General features: G+C 40.0%; 2 protein-coding genes across 2 annotated transcripts; one reads left to right on the top strand and one right to left on the bottom strand.

The window, feature by feature from the left end:
* Positions 1 to 973: 973 nt before the first annotated feature.
* On the top strand, positions 974 to 8841 carry krr1 (KRR1 small subunit processome component homolog). Its single transcript, XM_068711546.1, has 10 exons — positions 974 to 1082; positions 1871 to 2046; positions 2680 to 2814; positions 2999 to 3124; positions 5586 to 5669; positions 6463 to 6519; positions 7205 to 7375; positions 7674 to 7751; positions 8016 to 8112; positions 8209 to 8841. Exons 1-10 carry the CDS (start codon positions 1007 to 1009, stop codon positions 8343 to 8345), a joined length of 1137 nt encoding a protein of 378 aa, XP_068567647.1. The 5' UTR covers positions 974 to 1006; the 3' UTR covers positions 8346 to 8841.
* Positions 8508 to 12059, bottom strand: LOC137873348 (GLIPR1-like protein 1). The gene is made up of 6 exons (XM_068711547.1): positions 11815 to 12059; positions 10891 to 11139; positions 10611 to 10723; positions 9828 to 9913; positions 9683 to 9709; positions 8508 to 9534 (listed from the first exon to the last, which is right to left on the bottom strand). The coding sequence occupies exons 1-6, from the start codon at positions 11983 to 11985 to the stop codon at positions 9380 to 9382; spliced, it is 801 nt and encodes a 266-aa protein (XP_068567648.1). The 5' UTR covers positions 11986 to 12059; the 3' UTR covers positions 8508 to 9379.
* Between the last annotated feature and the right edge of the window lie 3600 nt (positions 12060 to 15659).

Genomic DNA, 15659 nt, shown 5'->3' with positions numbered 1-15659 from the left:
AAGCGTCTGCTAAATGACTGTAATGTACTCAGTTACACAATTGTTGTTATAAAATGAAAAATACTTTAAAAAAAAGGTAACAGTCCAGTGTGAGAAATCTGTATAAATACATTTTTGGTTATACATTTTTTTGTATTTCTCCTCATACATTTAAGAGAGAGACAGTTTCTGTTCTATTTCAGCTATTTTATTTACATGAATAACCCACTATACAATCACTGTATCATTATACCACTGTATCAATGTATTTCAAAATGGGTAATCCTCAAAGCGACGGAGGATTCGTTACTAGACAGAGCACGCGCTGTTGTCCACAAGATGACCATTCTTCTATGTTGTCCTTTATCATAAATGCAGATGTGGAATAAACCTGCTGTTACCACAAGCCTGACCAGCTCCATGAGATTAATTTAGCCAGGAGGCATCTCAGAGGTTACACTGGGGAACGTCTTTTTGAGGTTCTCTATTATGTGCTTTATAGAGCAGAGGAACTTAGAAACCTGGGAACATTGGACCTTTTGTTATATTCCATATACATCTTGGGAACGCAACAACCATACACAGGAACATCCACGCAACAGCATCACCACTAATTCGGTCTGAGGAAGATTTCCTCTCTGACCAAGAAGTGAACCAGCTCGCAAACTCCAGGTCGGAAAATACCTGACGCTGTAGGACTTGGCTAACTCCAGAAGATTGCAGTAATGCAACACTAAGGATGCAAGTTACCGTTAAACTCCAACAAAGAAGAAAAAACCCAGACCCATCCAGAATATAACTTCTATATTATTATTTTTTTATTTTTATTTTTTTTTGAGGGGGTGTTTTGTTTTTATTTATTCATTTTATTGATAAATAACATTAATATTGTATTTAAATAACTGTCATAAAAGTCATGATGTTACACACTCCGGTACAGTAGGTGGCGGCATGCACCTTAAACGTTGGTTTGTAGTCCGCCAATAAACTGAAAGAAGAAGAACAGCCGGATCCTCCTCCAACGACAATGGCGTCCTCCACGACGGGAGACGGCTTGAGTGATGCACAAACAGGGACAAAATCGAAAAAGACTAAACACCAAGGTGAGTTATTGATGACGCCGAGTCGAACACTAATCTTGACACCCAGCGACTCATCCACTGTGAAGCAGGGCTGAATGCGGTCGCCTTTTTTGTTGCGAAGCACGCGTGAATTAGCTTTAAGCTAGCAAGGGAGCAGCCGTGTGTTGGAAACGTGTTGATATACCGCTACCTATACACATTTCCCCTGGTTGGCGTTCACTTCACACCACGGAAAACTACCGAAAACTTTAGAGGAAGTTTTAAAAGCGTTTATAGCATGCCCCAAATATTCTACAAACTCATTACTCACCTCTAAAAGTCAACGCAAAAGTAATCCCCATGTTCTTTGTTTGTGCATGGAGAAACAGTCCAATACTTTTGCTGGGGTCAGACATTTGTTGTTGCACATTAGCTACTTACCAACGTCTCCTTTCTCCTGGCAAAGTAGGTACGAAAAATTATATGGAAGGTTTGATTTTGTTTTATGAAAAACCCCTCGAGTATAGAAGAAGGTCCTATCAGTTTGCTAGCTACCATCCACGGCTGTTCTTTTGAACCCCTCATCTTCTAATGTTCCTCTGAACATCTTTGACAGAAAAGCGCTCCTGCCATGTAGATAAAACTACATGCCTTTACAGCAAAGGCAGCTTCACTCCTAAAACAACCAAAGTACAATATACAGGGTGCTTTATTGGTATATTGGACAGACAGTTTCTTCCATGTTAATGGAGGAAGTGGTATTTGGGTTGTCTGTGGGGGAAAATAACAGGTGTCAATCTTTCCATGTTTCTGATATCTGCATCATGCAGTGGATGAATCTGAACTTCTGACTGTTCCTGATGGATGGAAAGAGGCGACTTTCACCAAAGACGACAATCCCCGGGGTCTGCTGGAGGAGAGCAGTTTCGCCACCCTCTTCCCCAAATACAGAGAAGCCTACCTGAAAGAGTGCTGGCTGCTTGTGGAGAAGGCTTTGGGAGATGCAGTAAGTTCACCGAGTCAGCTCAAGCCTTTTCCAGAGACACAAAGTGCTGAAAACGGACCACAACGTTATTGGACCAAATGCGCTTTTATGCACATAGAATTTAAATGTCATTGGTCAGTTAAGCATGGGGAGATAACAGCAGGGTTTTTGAAGAGTTGGACTATGCAGTTTGTCATTTTATGACAATTGTTGCCCATTTTGGATCTTAGAATTTATATAGACACAAAGAAAACATCTTTGTGCTGATCAGAGCTGCAACTAATAGTAATTCTACTCTTCTTGTGATTATTTTTTAAATAAAAATTTTAATTATCAGTTCCTTTTCTAATCAATTCATACTTTAAGTGATGATGATATTGTGGTTGCAGGAGGGTGAATTTATGAAGATATTGGTTGTCAAATTATTTAACTAATTAAAAAAAATGTAAAAAGGCCTTTAAAATGCATGTTACTTTTAATGAGTATTAAAAGTAATGTGACGGTGGCCCGTCAGTATGCACATGAAAATTAACCTGGCTGGATTACTTTATTACCGTCAGGCTGAATTGCAGCCCTGCACCAAACAGTTTAATTTTGGTTTAAACACCAGGTGGTGTTCAGATCTTATCTAAGGTGGATTTTTGTTCTTCTCAGCACGTCAAAGCCACTTTGGACCTGATTGAGGGAAGCATCACAGTTTGCACCACGAAGAAAACGTACGACCCTTACGCCATCGTGAGAGCCAGAGATCTCATCAAGCTGCTGGCCAGGAGTGTCCCGTTTGAACAGGTAACGATCCGAGGACACAGCTGTCGTCTAGGGTTGTCGTCCGTTGATCACGGTCTGTCTTGTGGCACATGCCACATGTAGATTTTGTTTCCTGCAGAATGCTCCTTGTTTTTTTGAAAACAAGAGTGATGCTAATGTATTCGGTCGTTTTGCTTCCCTGTTCGTACTGTTTTTTTGCTTCCAGGCTGTGCGGATATTACAGGATGACATGGCGTGTGACATCATCAAAATCGGTACCCTGGTGAGGAACAGAGAGCGGTTTGTGAAGCGAAGACAGCGTTTGATTGGCCCCAAGGGCTCCACCCTAAAAGTGAGTCCCAGACCAATATCAAGCTTTCAAAAACACCTCACACCTGCTGGGAAGCAGCTCTTATCTCAGAGATACTGCTTTCTTTTCATTGTTGGTGATTGTTAAAATGTTTGGCGGTGAAACTCAGTGGAGCTTTTAACAGGGTGATATGGGGCATCTGTAAAAATTGTAGTATTAGCAAAAAAACAAGCACCACAGTTAACTGTGTCTTAACCATCTAATCCTGTCTTCAGGCATTACCAAGACAATTAATAAACTTAGCATGTCCTCTAATGTGTTTACAGTTTAGAATAGTTGCAGGTTATGCCAGAAAAGGCTGTGGTGCTGGAAAACTTACTGCTGAAATAAATATAAAAGAACTGTCTCCTGATACTTTTTTTTCTTCTTCTACACGTTGAGCATGTTGACTCTATACAGTGCCCTCCAGAATTATTGGCACCCTTTAGTAAAAATCAGCAAAACGAGATGCAAAAAAATGTCTTTATTGTTTATCCTCATCATCTTTCATTCAAAATATTCACAAAAATCTAACCTTTAACTGAAGTAACATAATTGAAAGAAACATTAAATTTTTATCATGAAACAAATATTTTTCTCAAAAATATATGTGCCACAATTATTGGCACCCCTTCATTCAATATTTGGTGCAGCCTCCCTTTACCAAGATAACAGCTGTGAGTCTTCTCCTATATTGCGTGATGAGGTTGGTGACCACATGGCTCTGGATCTGAGACATTCCTCCATGCAGAATCTCTCCAGATCCTTCAGATTCAGAGGTCGACGCTTGTGGACTCTCCTCTTCAGCTCATCCCACTGATCTTCTCTGGGGTTTAGGTCGGGGGACTGTGATGGCCATGGCAAAACCTTTATTCTGTGGTCGGTGAACCATTTTTGTGTAGGTTTTGAGGTGTGCTTCGGATCATTGTCCTGCTGGAAGGTCCAACCACGGCCCATTTTAAGCTTCCTGGCAGAGGCTCTTAGGTTTTCATTTAGTATCTGCTGATGTTTGATGGAGTCCATGATACCATGTATCCTATCAAGATGTCCAGGGCCTCTGGAAGAAAAACAGCCCCACAACATCAAAGATCCACCACCATACTTCACAGTGGGTATGAGGTGCTTCTCTGTATGGCTATCTTTCTGTCTACACCAAACCCACCTTTGATGTTTGTTGCCAAAAAGCTCTATTTTGGTCTCATCTGACCGTATAACCCGGTCCCATTGAAAGTCCCAGTAACGTTTGGCAAACTGTAAGCGCTTTAGTTTGTTGTTGATTGACAGCAGAGGCTTTTTTCTGGCAACTCTCCCAAACAACTTGTGGTGATGTAGGTGGCATCTGATGGTAGTTTTGGAGACTTTCTGACCCCAAGACTCAACTAACCTCTGCAATTCTCCAGCTGTGATCCTTGGAGATTCTTTTGCCAGTCGAACCATCCTCCTCACGGTGTGTGGGGTCAATACGTCCTCTTCCAGGCTGATTCTTAACATCTCCTGTCGCTTTAAACTTCTTAATTATTGCCCTGATAGTGGAAATGGGTATTTTCAACTGTTTAGAGATTTTCTTATATCCATTTTCTGATTTGTGAAGCTCAACAATGTTTCGTCGCACATCGTCACTGTGTTCTCGGGTTTTTCCCATTGTGATGAATGACCAAGGGAATTTGGCCTGTATTATCTCATATTTATACCCCAGTGAAACTGGAAGTCATGGTTGACCACTTAAGAGTTCCTAATCAAACAGGTGAACTTACAAATGTAAAATATGACAGGAATTATACTTCAGTTAGATTTTAATCATGATATTTTCTAGGGGTGCCAATAATTGTGGCACACATGTTTTGGAGAAAAATATTTATTTAATGTCAACATTTTTTTTTTCTTTCAATAATTTTACTTCAATGAAAAGGTAAGATTTTTGTGAATATTTTGAGTGAAAGACCAAAAGGATAAACAGCAAAGACATTTTTTCACAGCCTGTTTTGCTCATATCTACTAAGGGTGCCAATGATTCTGGAGGGCACTGTAAAATAATGAAATGGAATAAAGTCACAATATTTTGAGAATTTATTCTTTTCTTTCTTAACCGAAGACCCTAATACTCCGTCCACGGGTAACCCCATTTAATATAGAAGGGGGGGGGGCTGAATTGAAATACAGTGTGAACAAAGCCTCAATGTTTTGCTTACAGAGTATGCAAACTGGACTTGAGGTCTTTCTCATTTCCCAGTTTGTACATCTTCGCCTCCTCTTCTCGCGTCTTAGTCCCGCTCACAGCAGATATGTCAGGGGTGCGAAATTAGTTTGTCTAGGGACACAACGGTGTATTTTGGGGAAAATCTCACTAGGTGGCAGCATTGCTTATAATCAGCCACACATTTTGACTCATATCGTTGTTACCGTTAACGGATCCTTACTTTTTAAGTCACACGCTTTACTTTGCTTTCCTGTCCATTTTCTCCAGGCATTAGAGTTGTTGACCAACTGCTATGTGATGGTTCAGGGCAACACGGTGTCGGCCCTGGGGCCATACAACGGCCTGAAGGAGGTAAGGACTTCATAGAGCCTCTTTCTGTTCACAGGAGTCTACTGATAATATAAAAGGTGGAGAAACTAGCCTCCAGTAGGTGATTCACAGTTTGAAACAAAATCTAAATGACCGTTGCTAAGCCCCACCCCACACTGTCACTAACTGCACTCATTAAAGTAGGATCAACAGACAGACAGAGATGTCAAACTGATTCAGCAGTGAAAACGGGTTAAACAGATAAAGATTCAGATCAGAGTGTAAATGCGAATCACCACATCACCTGGTGATCCAGACAGAAGACGATGAAATGAAGGAACAACCCTGTTCCTGTAAAACCGGGTAGGTTTTTATTTAGCAACATGTGAATACATTCAGTATACTTTCACTAGCTAGTGTAGCATAGAAGTGTTAACGCTAGTTAATGATGTGTTAACGTACTCTGCTAAGACTACATAAAGAAACGTAACGTTCTAGAAACGTATATCTTGTTCCAACCTCTCCGGGTTACGAGTATCACTGTTGCACATTTATTTGGAGCTGGTCATGACCAGCTCCAAATCTACTAAACCAGCCTGAACACGAAGAGAAGCTGAAACCATTTAATGAGAGTTTATGGAGCAGAGTTCAAAGAGTTGCAGTATTTGGGTCAGAGCTGGCTGACGCTATCCTATGATTGGCCAGTCTGGCAACAATTCATTTCTCAGGCATATTCTTGATCTTTTTTCTGTCATATGAAATTACATATCCCACAGACGATGGGAAGATGTCGAAGCATTGTATTTTTGTCATGTCTCTTTTCTCTGTCTTTTAGGTACGCAAAGTGGTGATGGACACGATGAGGAACATTCATCCCATCTACAACATTAAGGTACGTTCAAGCCGCTAACAGAAACCTGGCGGCTTTACTGGATGGGTTGAGATGTTCGAACAGACTGCAATCATGCCCAATGAAGATATATTCCATCCTTGTTCTTGATCTCCTGACTGAAATAAACCCCTCTGGGTTTGAACGCCAAGGCTGACTCAACCTGGAGCTGAGGGCATGAAAGAGCATCAGATGGTCCGCAGCACTCATTGTGCTCATAGTAGACCCATTCGTACTAGGCACAAGGTTTCATTGTTTTAAACTTGTCTAATTGTAACAACACCAGTGTCTGACTAGTCCTGGGGACAGATGCTGAACAAACGGCACACTGCTCTGAAAAAACAAAACTGTGCCCTCCATCTTGACTTGTCAGAGATAACTCATTGCATCCATTAAATGTTTGTAATTGTCTTCCCGGCAAGAGCAGCTGAAAAAAATGAAAATCTTTTTTTAATAAGTCAAGTTTTAAACTTAATAAATATTGTCCCCATTTCCTGTGGTTCTTCCACCATAAAGGCCTACCCTAGAAGACTAGCTAAATAGACTATTAATATATACACTGTTAATAAAACTACATTTGAAAGCAGACAGGGCCTGTGGCGTGACCGTGCAACATCACCAAAGTTATAACATTTTTGTTACTTTTACTCCCACCACCACCAAATTTTCTGACGGCCGTATCCATCAGACACTGATGATCAAACAGGAGCTGTCCAAAGACCCCGACCTGCGCATGCAGAGCTGGGAGCGCTTCCTGCCTAAGTTCCGCCACAAGAACCTGGCCAAGCGCAGGGAGCCCAAGAAGAAGAGCGCGAAGAAGGAGTACACACCATTCCCTCCGTCACAGCCGGAGAGCACGGTCAGAAGCTTGCTTTAAACCCCTTTATTCTAACATTCATAGTCGCTGTCTCGTACATGTAGAACACAGTAATGTTAGCTTACTCGCTTCAAGAGCTAAAGAGCATGCTCATACAACATTGTGTTCTATTATAAAAAAGCTATGCTAACTATAGTTATTTTAAAGATGATAAAAAAAGATTGACCTTTAATATAAACTGCCAACAAAATGAACCACGTTATTGAGACTCATCTGCATATTGAGACTAATTTAGATTGGGATTGATTCCAACTTTGGATTTTTGTGGATTGTCTTTTAGGTCGACAAGGAGCTGGCCACGGGAGAATTCTTCCTGCGTGAAAGTGTGAAAAAGAGGAAGAAGATGGAGGAGATCAAGGTGAGCACTGAGTGGATTCATCTCCTGCAGGGCTGCAGTGTTCACAAGCCTGATATTACAGTCATGGTATCCAGCTGGGTTTTAGGCCTTTTTTTCCTTCTGTTGCTTAATTAAGGCTTCATTGAAAATTAGCTTGATTAGTTGACGTGATCAAATAAGTGCAGAGTCTCTGTAAAAGTTTGCTCAAACATGTTAGGACGAGGAAGAATTACATCGTATTCTGGAGAACTGCCAATGGTGTGACTCACTGTTCCTCTTTTTCAGGTGAAACAAGCCGAAGCACTGACCAAGAAGCAGGAAGAGCGGAACAAAGCTTTCATTCCGCCTAAAGAGAAGCCTCTAATGAAGAAGACCAACAAAGGTAGAAATAAGGGATCAAATATCCATCTGAGAACAAATGTGTGAACCTGTGCACCGCAGTAGTCCAGCTAACACCCCCCCATTGTTTCTGTCACAGGTCCTACAGAAAGCAAGTTGGACATCGAAGCTATTAAGGAGAAAGTGAAAAAAGCCAAAACCAAGAAACTGGGGGCTCCTTCAGTGAACCCAGCCCCCCCCACCGGCAGCACCGTGGGCAAAAAGAAAAAGAGCTAAACAAAAAACAAAAGCTAACCACAAACTTGGTAGTTGTGTTGTGTACCATGTGACGTGGTATTGGTTTGGCAGTCCTGTTGGACAGATTAAGGACTCTAACCAGGACACAGGTAGGGGAGACATCAGACAGTGTGTGCTAGGGTCAAAATTAATTCAATCACAAACTGTCAAGGAGGTTTTTATTCAACTTACTGTTAGAGGATTATACTAAGCAATATGAACAGGAAATCCTCATATCTGGATACCAGTAGTACACCAGTGAGTGATGTCATACATTGTCTCCTTTTCTGCCTCATATAATAGTTCGAAAACAATTTCTAACTATTGTCCATATTTTGAATGGTCAGTATTTATAGGTTTTCAAAGTATGTTGTCGTCCTTGGCTTCCTCAGGAAGAGGCCGACCGCAGATCACAGGATTTGAAATTAGGTCCATTGCAGAGCTGTACCTTTGTACACTGACATTATTGCCTCATAAACAAAAAATGTCACTAAGAGCTGCCTAGTTGCCCATATTGTTTGTCCAACTTTCACTCTTTTATTTTTTTTATACTTTTTCTGCGTCCTCTACCAACTCCTAATGATATCTGGCTCTCTAACTGATCAACAATGTGCTAACTCGATCTGCTAGCTAGTGTGCTCTCATCAGCACTGTAACCAGGGTTGATGAGAGCAGTGAATGGAATGTTAAATGCTATGTTAAAAAAAATGTGGCAGTAATTTGACATTGTTGCTTATATGAACATATTACATTAATATGCTTAAACTTAACGTAACTGTAGCTGATCACCACTGCAGTAAAATGAGCAAGCACAGGGGACAGTTTGGGCGCGTTCACTTTAGTTTTTCCTTTGGGTTTATTGGCTTTTTTTGTCTTTTTATTGTCCTGTCGGATGGCTTAAATATGGGGCTAGCTAACTACAAAGAAGCTGGTGGGTAAAACACATGCACTTATGTGCATGTGTTTATGTACAGCTCTGATAGAACTTGGCACTGGCTGAACAGGTCCACGTCCTTCAGGTCACCTCAGGTGGTCTATTCATAGCAGAAGACATCGGGATAAAAGTGGCGGACTGCATACGCTGCGATGAAGGTGACAATGAGGGCAATGGGTCGGGCAACCAGAATAGTCTCATAATTTAAGACAGTGGTAGCGGGGGCAGGGTCCCAGTCTGGAGTCCAGTTGTAACCTGGAACACCAATGAAGCGCTTTCAGTATTCGTACCTTGCACAGCTTTGTGGAATGTGGAATTCACTAGCACCATGTTTTAAAAAATGACTCTTTAAGCAAAGTGTGGGTGTGTATTTTACAATCCAGTCTTTTTTACCGTCACTTACTTTTTTGTGAATCTCTTTCTTGGCTACCTGCAAAGGCAAAGATGACAGAAACAGTGAAAATAGGCAAAGGTAGTTACTAGCCACAAATATTGGTGATCTGAGAGACCGAAAATCAAAATCAGGATATGAAGGACAAAATACTCACGGCAGAGATTCTTCTCGCAGGTGCCTTTACATCCAGAGCAGCCTGCCCCTCCATGTTTATATGGCCGCCTTCTGTTCACATTACCCCTGCACAAGGAAATATCAGTTAAATTAAATCACCTTCCCATATTGTAGGTAGCAAATCTTTGTTCATTCTGGGTTGCTCTTTGCTCTGCGCCTTCCGCCCTCTCATCTGATTGTTTTTTCTCAAAAATGTGCAGAAATTGCAGCTCGCCTGTATTCGTCACATTGTTATGCTTTGAGATGTGGTCATCTATAAAGTGAAACTTAAAAAGGTAAGCCCAGCATTGGGCGAGGAGAGAGAGGAGGAGTAGTAGTAGCAGTAGTCAAGGGTTTAACAAATGAAATATTGTTGCCTCGGAGCGTAATTTTTAAGCAATATCAGTTAATTATGACATGCAGCACAGCTATTAACTGTATTGTTATACCGGTGTATTTTATTATATTTGTATCTTATACAGATATAACAAATAAATATAAAAATATATATATACTTTTATAAGTACCACCCTTTTTTCCCCACATGAAACCAGACCTGAACTTCAGCCGAAACGCAGCCTGAATCACCAGAAGACAAAGGTCAACAAAAAGGGCGTGTGACATCACCGGAGAACAAATGCAAATTTTAAAATGTTGACAAGCTGGCTGACGGTTTTCGGAATCATCCTTTGGAGCCCTTGAGCCTTAGTGCCCACCTTTAATGTACAATGTTAACAGTTTTCTAAGTGATCAACTCTGAAGTCTGTGGACGTGTTCAACTCACGCTGTAGCATAGTTGCATACAAAAATGACACCCTCTCTAGAACTGAAGTTTCTCACACCATTCGGGCACAGCTGGGCGGCACAACCAACCTTGTAACTGCTTCCCCACACAACCTGGAGATGAGGAAAAGGTTAAATTATGCAATGTAGACCGGTTATGACACAATGAGCAGTTCCTCTTTGATTTTTGTCGTGCTTTTTTTTTTTTTTTTAAACTTTTCACCACACAAAAAACCCCACAAGCAATTTCTCAGTAAGTTTTCAAAGAAGTAAGCACGAACCTGTGTGTAGTGGCCACAGACGTTTGTGCAGACGTTGCTGTTGTAGTTGTAGTCTTGGTTTTCATCCACCCAACTTTTTATGGGCTTTAACACATCAAAAGATGATGGTGGGTATACTGCCCATAAGTTTTCTCCTACAGAGGAGAAGGTAGGGTGCACACGTTGGATATCTTTGAGGTAGGTGTTGTGTTCAAACACACAGTGCCTTGCCCACGCTCTTGCAGTAATGGCCAAGCCCTCGTCCCATGTCTGAGTGAACAGAGGTAGAGAATATGAAGCAGCTTGTTAAATTACGCTTTTAAAAGGGTTGGTTCATCCCAAAAAATAATAGAGTAGAGAGAAATACAAAGTTGTGTGGACAGTAGCTCAGTCGCTCACCGGACAATAAAGTTAATTTAAAAGACGTGCAACATTGACTCCTGTCCCATTATTGTCTAAAAACCTTCCTTTGTGAAGCCATTTGTATTCAACAGAGGAGGGTTGAAAATAAACTTAATGTTGCTAATCAGCTAATAAATTCAGATAGCTTCCTCTATTTTAAATTTCTGGCTCTTCATGGCTGCTGCGTTTTGGAGGTGCTTGTCAATGTGGCAAATTCATGTTTCAGTGTTCACTGAAGTTGAACCTTGCACAAAAGATTTGTGATTTCTTTTTCCTTTTACCCAAATTAGCATTTATTCCCTAGATGGTCCAGGGATCTCAAGCCACTAATACCATTCTAAAATCAACTGAGGGTTGACAAAAGATTAAAAAACAAAGGTGTTTTTTTAACTTGGCATTAATATTCATTCAGAATTCAACCTTATCCATTATCATCCAATGTTCACATTGTTTTGGCCGCCCGTTGCGGTGTTGGAGAGGGGGCTTTACCACGGTCATTTGTTTATAAAGTTAGTGAGAAATCAAAATGGCCATTGTGCCTACCATGTACAGCATGTCGTTTGCAGGTGGACTGACGGACGACCGCGCCTCGTTGTGTCCCCTCACACATTCATCAATAAACTCCCCATCTGTGATTTCTGGCAATGAGGCTGAACACTCCCCCGAGTCCAGAATCATCCAGGCCCACAGAAACATCCTCACCGCGCTCCTCATGCTTCAAAGAATACAACGCATGAGAAGAAGCTCGGTATGTGTGGTTTGTGAAATACACTTTGCAGCTGTCAAAATGGAACAGGAAATTACACACTCAAGAGGAACAGGATGCATGTGCTACTTTTGTAACACAGTGACAATATGTCACCTCGGGTGAATAGAATTTCTGAATTAACCCAACGGGTTGAGAGGTTTCTTCAGTCCAGCAGCACAGCACATGGCTCAATGACATGGTGTGGAAAGTACACGATGGTGAACAACACAGTTGATTTCGCAGCTTCATGATGTTTTATTATAATCTGATGCTTACACACCTTTTCTGGTACATTATCAGCATGTTATGCTCTTAAAAGAAGTTTCAAGCTGGGAAGAGGCCAAAAGTTGATTTGGGGAAAATAAACATGGTTTCAAAGATTTTCTTCAAGAAAGTGGCTCAGGACAGTTGATTTCACAGTTTCATGATGATTTTTTTACAATATGATGCTTACACTCCTTTCCTGGTACATCATCAGCATTTTAAGCTCTTAAAAGAAGTTTCAAGCTGGGAAGAGGCCAAAAGCTGATTTTGTGAAAATAAAACTAGTTTCAAAGAATTTTGTCAAAAACATGGCTCAGGACAATTGATTTAACAGTTTCATGTCATTTTCACCAATATCTGCCGTTTTCAGCACTTTACTGCCTAGAGATGCATTTTCACTTTTTATGCTCTCAAAAGAAGTTTCATGCTGGGAAGAGGCCAAAAGTGGATTTTTTGAAAGTAAACATGGTTTCAGAGATTTTCTTCAGAAAAATGGCTCAGGACAGTTCAATTAACAGTTTCATGATGTCTTCATGAATATCTGCTGTATACAGCACTTTAGAGATGAATTTTCACTTTTTATGCTCTTAAAAGAAGTTTCAGGCTGGGAAGAGGCCAAAAGTGGATTTTTTGAAAGTAAACATAGTTTCAGAGATTTTCTTCAGAAAAGTGGCTCACGACAGTTAATTGAACCGTTTCATGATGTCTTCATGAATATCTGCTGTATTCGGCACTTTAGAAATGCATTTTCACTTTTTATGCTCTTAAAAGAAGTTTCAGGTTTGGAAAAGGCCAAAAGTGGATTTTTTTAAAGTAAACATAGTTTCAGAGATTTTTTTCAGAAAAGTGGCTCAGGACAGTTCATTTAACAGTTTCATGATGTCTTCATGAATATCTGCTGTATACAGCACTTTAGAGATTAATTTTCACTTTTTATGCTCTTAAAAGAAGTTTCAGGCTGGGAAGAGGCCAAAAGTGGATTTTTTGAAAGTAAACATAGTTTCAGAGATTTTCTTCAGAAAAGTGGCACAGGACAGTTAATTGAACCGTTTCATGATGTCTTCATGAATAGCTGCTGTATTCGGCACTTTCGAGATGCATTTTCACTTTTTATGTTCTTAAAAGAAGTTTCAGGCTGGGAAGAGGCCAAAAGTGGTTTTTTTGAAAGTAAACATAGTTTCAGAGATTTTCTTCAGAAAAGTGGCTCAAGACAGTTAATTGAACCGTTTCATGATGTCTTCATGAATAGCTGCTGTATTCGGCACTTTCGAGATGCATTTTCACTTTTTATGCTCTTAAAAGAAGTTTCAGGCTGGGAAGAGGCCAAAAGTGGATTTTTTGAAAGTAAACATAGTTTCAGAGATTTTCTTCAGAAAAGTGGCTCAGGACAGTTAATTGAAAAGTTTCATGATGTTTTCATGAACATCTGCTGTTTTCGGCACTTTCGAGATGCATTTTCACTTTTTATGCTCTTAAAAGAAGTTTCAGGCTTGGAAGAGGCCAAAAGTGGATTTTTTGAAAGTAAACATAGTTTCAGAGATTTTCTTCAGAAAAGTGGCTCAAGACAGTTAATTGAACCGTTTCATGATGTCTTCATGAATAGCTGCTGTATTCGGCACTTTCGAGATGCATTTTCACTTTTTATGCTCTTAAAAGAAGTTTCAGGCTGGGAAGAGGCCAAAAGTGGATTTTTTGAAAGTAAACATAGTTTCAGAGATTTTCTTCAGAAAAGTGGCTCAGGACAGTTAATTGAACCGTTTCATGATGTCTTCATGAATAGCTGCTGTATTCGGCACTTTCGAGATGCATTTTCACTTTTTATGCTCTTAAAAGAAGTTTCAGGCTGGGAAGAGGCCAAAAGTGGATTTTTTGAAAGTAAACATAGTTTCAGAGATTTTCTTCAGAAAAGTGGCTCAAGACAGTTAATTGAACCGTTTCATGATGTCTTCATGAATAGCTGCTGTATTCGGCACTTTCGAGATGCATTTTCACTTTTTATGCTCTTAAAAGAAGTTTCAGGCTGGGAAGAGGCCAAAAGTGGATTTTTTGAAAGTAAACATAGTTTCAGAGATTTTCTTCAGAAAAGTGGCTCAGGACAGTTAATTGAAAAGTTTCATGATGTTTTCATGAACATCTGCTGTTTTCAGCACTTTCGAGATGCATTTTCACTTTTTATGCTGTTAAAAGAAGTTTCAGGCTTGGAAGAGGCCAAAAGTGGATTTTTTGAAAGTAAACATAGTTTCAGAGATTTTCTTCAGAAAAGTGGCTCAGGACAGTTAATTGAACCGTTTCATGATGTCTTCATGAATAGCTGCTGTATTCGGCACTTTCGAGATGCATTTTCACTTTTTATGTTCTTAAAAGAAGTTTCAGGCTGGGAAGAGGCCAAAAGTGGATTTTTTGAAAGTAAACATAGTTTCAGAGACTTTCTTCAGAAAAGTGGCTCAGGACAGTTAATTGAACCGTTTCATGATGTCTTCATGAATAGCTGCTGTATTCGGCACTTTCGAGATGCATTTTCACTTTTTATGCTCTTAAAAGAAGTTTCAGGCTGGGAAGAGGCCAAAAGTGGATTTTTTGAAAGTAAACATAGTTTCAGAGATTTTCTTCAGAAAAGTGGCTCAGGACAGTTAATTGAAAAGTTTCATGATGTTTTCATGAACATCTGCTGTTTTCAGCACTTTCGAGATGCATTTTCACTTTTTATGCTGTTAAAAGAAGTTTCAGGCTTGGAAGAGGCCAAAAGTGGATTTTTTGAAAGTAAACATAGTTTCAGAGATTTTCTTCAGAAAAGTGGCTCAGGACAGTTAATTGAAACGTTTCATGATGTTTTCATGAACATCTGCTGTTTTCAGCACTTTCGAGATGCATTTTCACTTTTTATGCTCTTAAAAGAAGTTTCAGGCTTGGAAGAGGCCAAAAGTGGATTTTTTGAAAGTAAACATAGTTTCAGAGATTTTCTTCAGAAAAGTGGCTCAAGACAGTTAATTGAACCGTTTCATGATGTCTTCATGAATAGCTGCTGTATTTGGCACTTTCGAGATGCATTTTCACTTTTTATGTTCTTAAAAGAAGTTTCAGGCTGGGAAGAGGCCAAAAGTGGATTTTTTGAAAGTAAACATAGTTTCAGAGATTTTCTTCAGAAAAGTGGCTCAAGACAGTTAATTGAACCGTTTCATGATGTCTTCATGAATAGCTGCTGTATTCGGCACTTTCGAGATGCATTTTCACTTTTTATGTTCTTAAAAGAAGTTTCAGGCTGGGAAGAGGCCAAAAGTGGATTTTTTGAAAGTAAACATAGTTTCAGAGATTTTCTTCAGAAAAGTGGCTCAAGACAGTTAATTGAACCGTTTCATGATGTCTTCATGAATAGCTG

Source organism: Cebidichthys violaceus, unplaced genomic scaffold, assembly GCF_023349555.1.
Source record: "Cebidichthys violaceus isolate CVI_PGR_0920_01 unplaced genomic scaffold, fCebVio1.0.p SCAF_160, whole genome shotgun sequence".
NCBI classification, from domain to species: domain Eukaryota; kingdom Metazoa; phylum Chordata; class Actinopteri; order Perciformes; family Stichaeidae; genus Cebidichthys; species Cebidichthys violaceus.
This window is presented reverse-complemented; position numbering and strand designations above follow the sequence as displayed.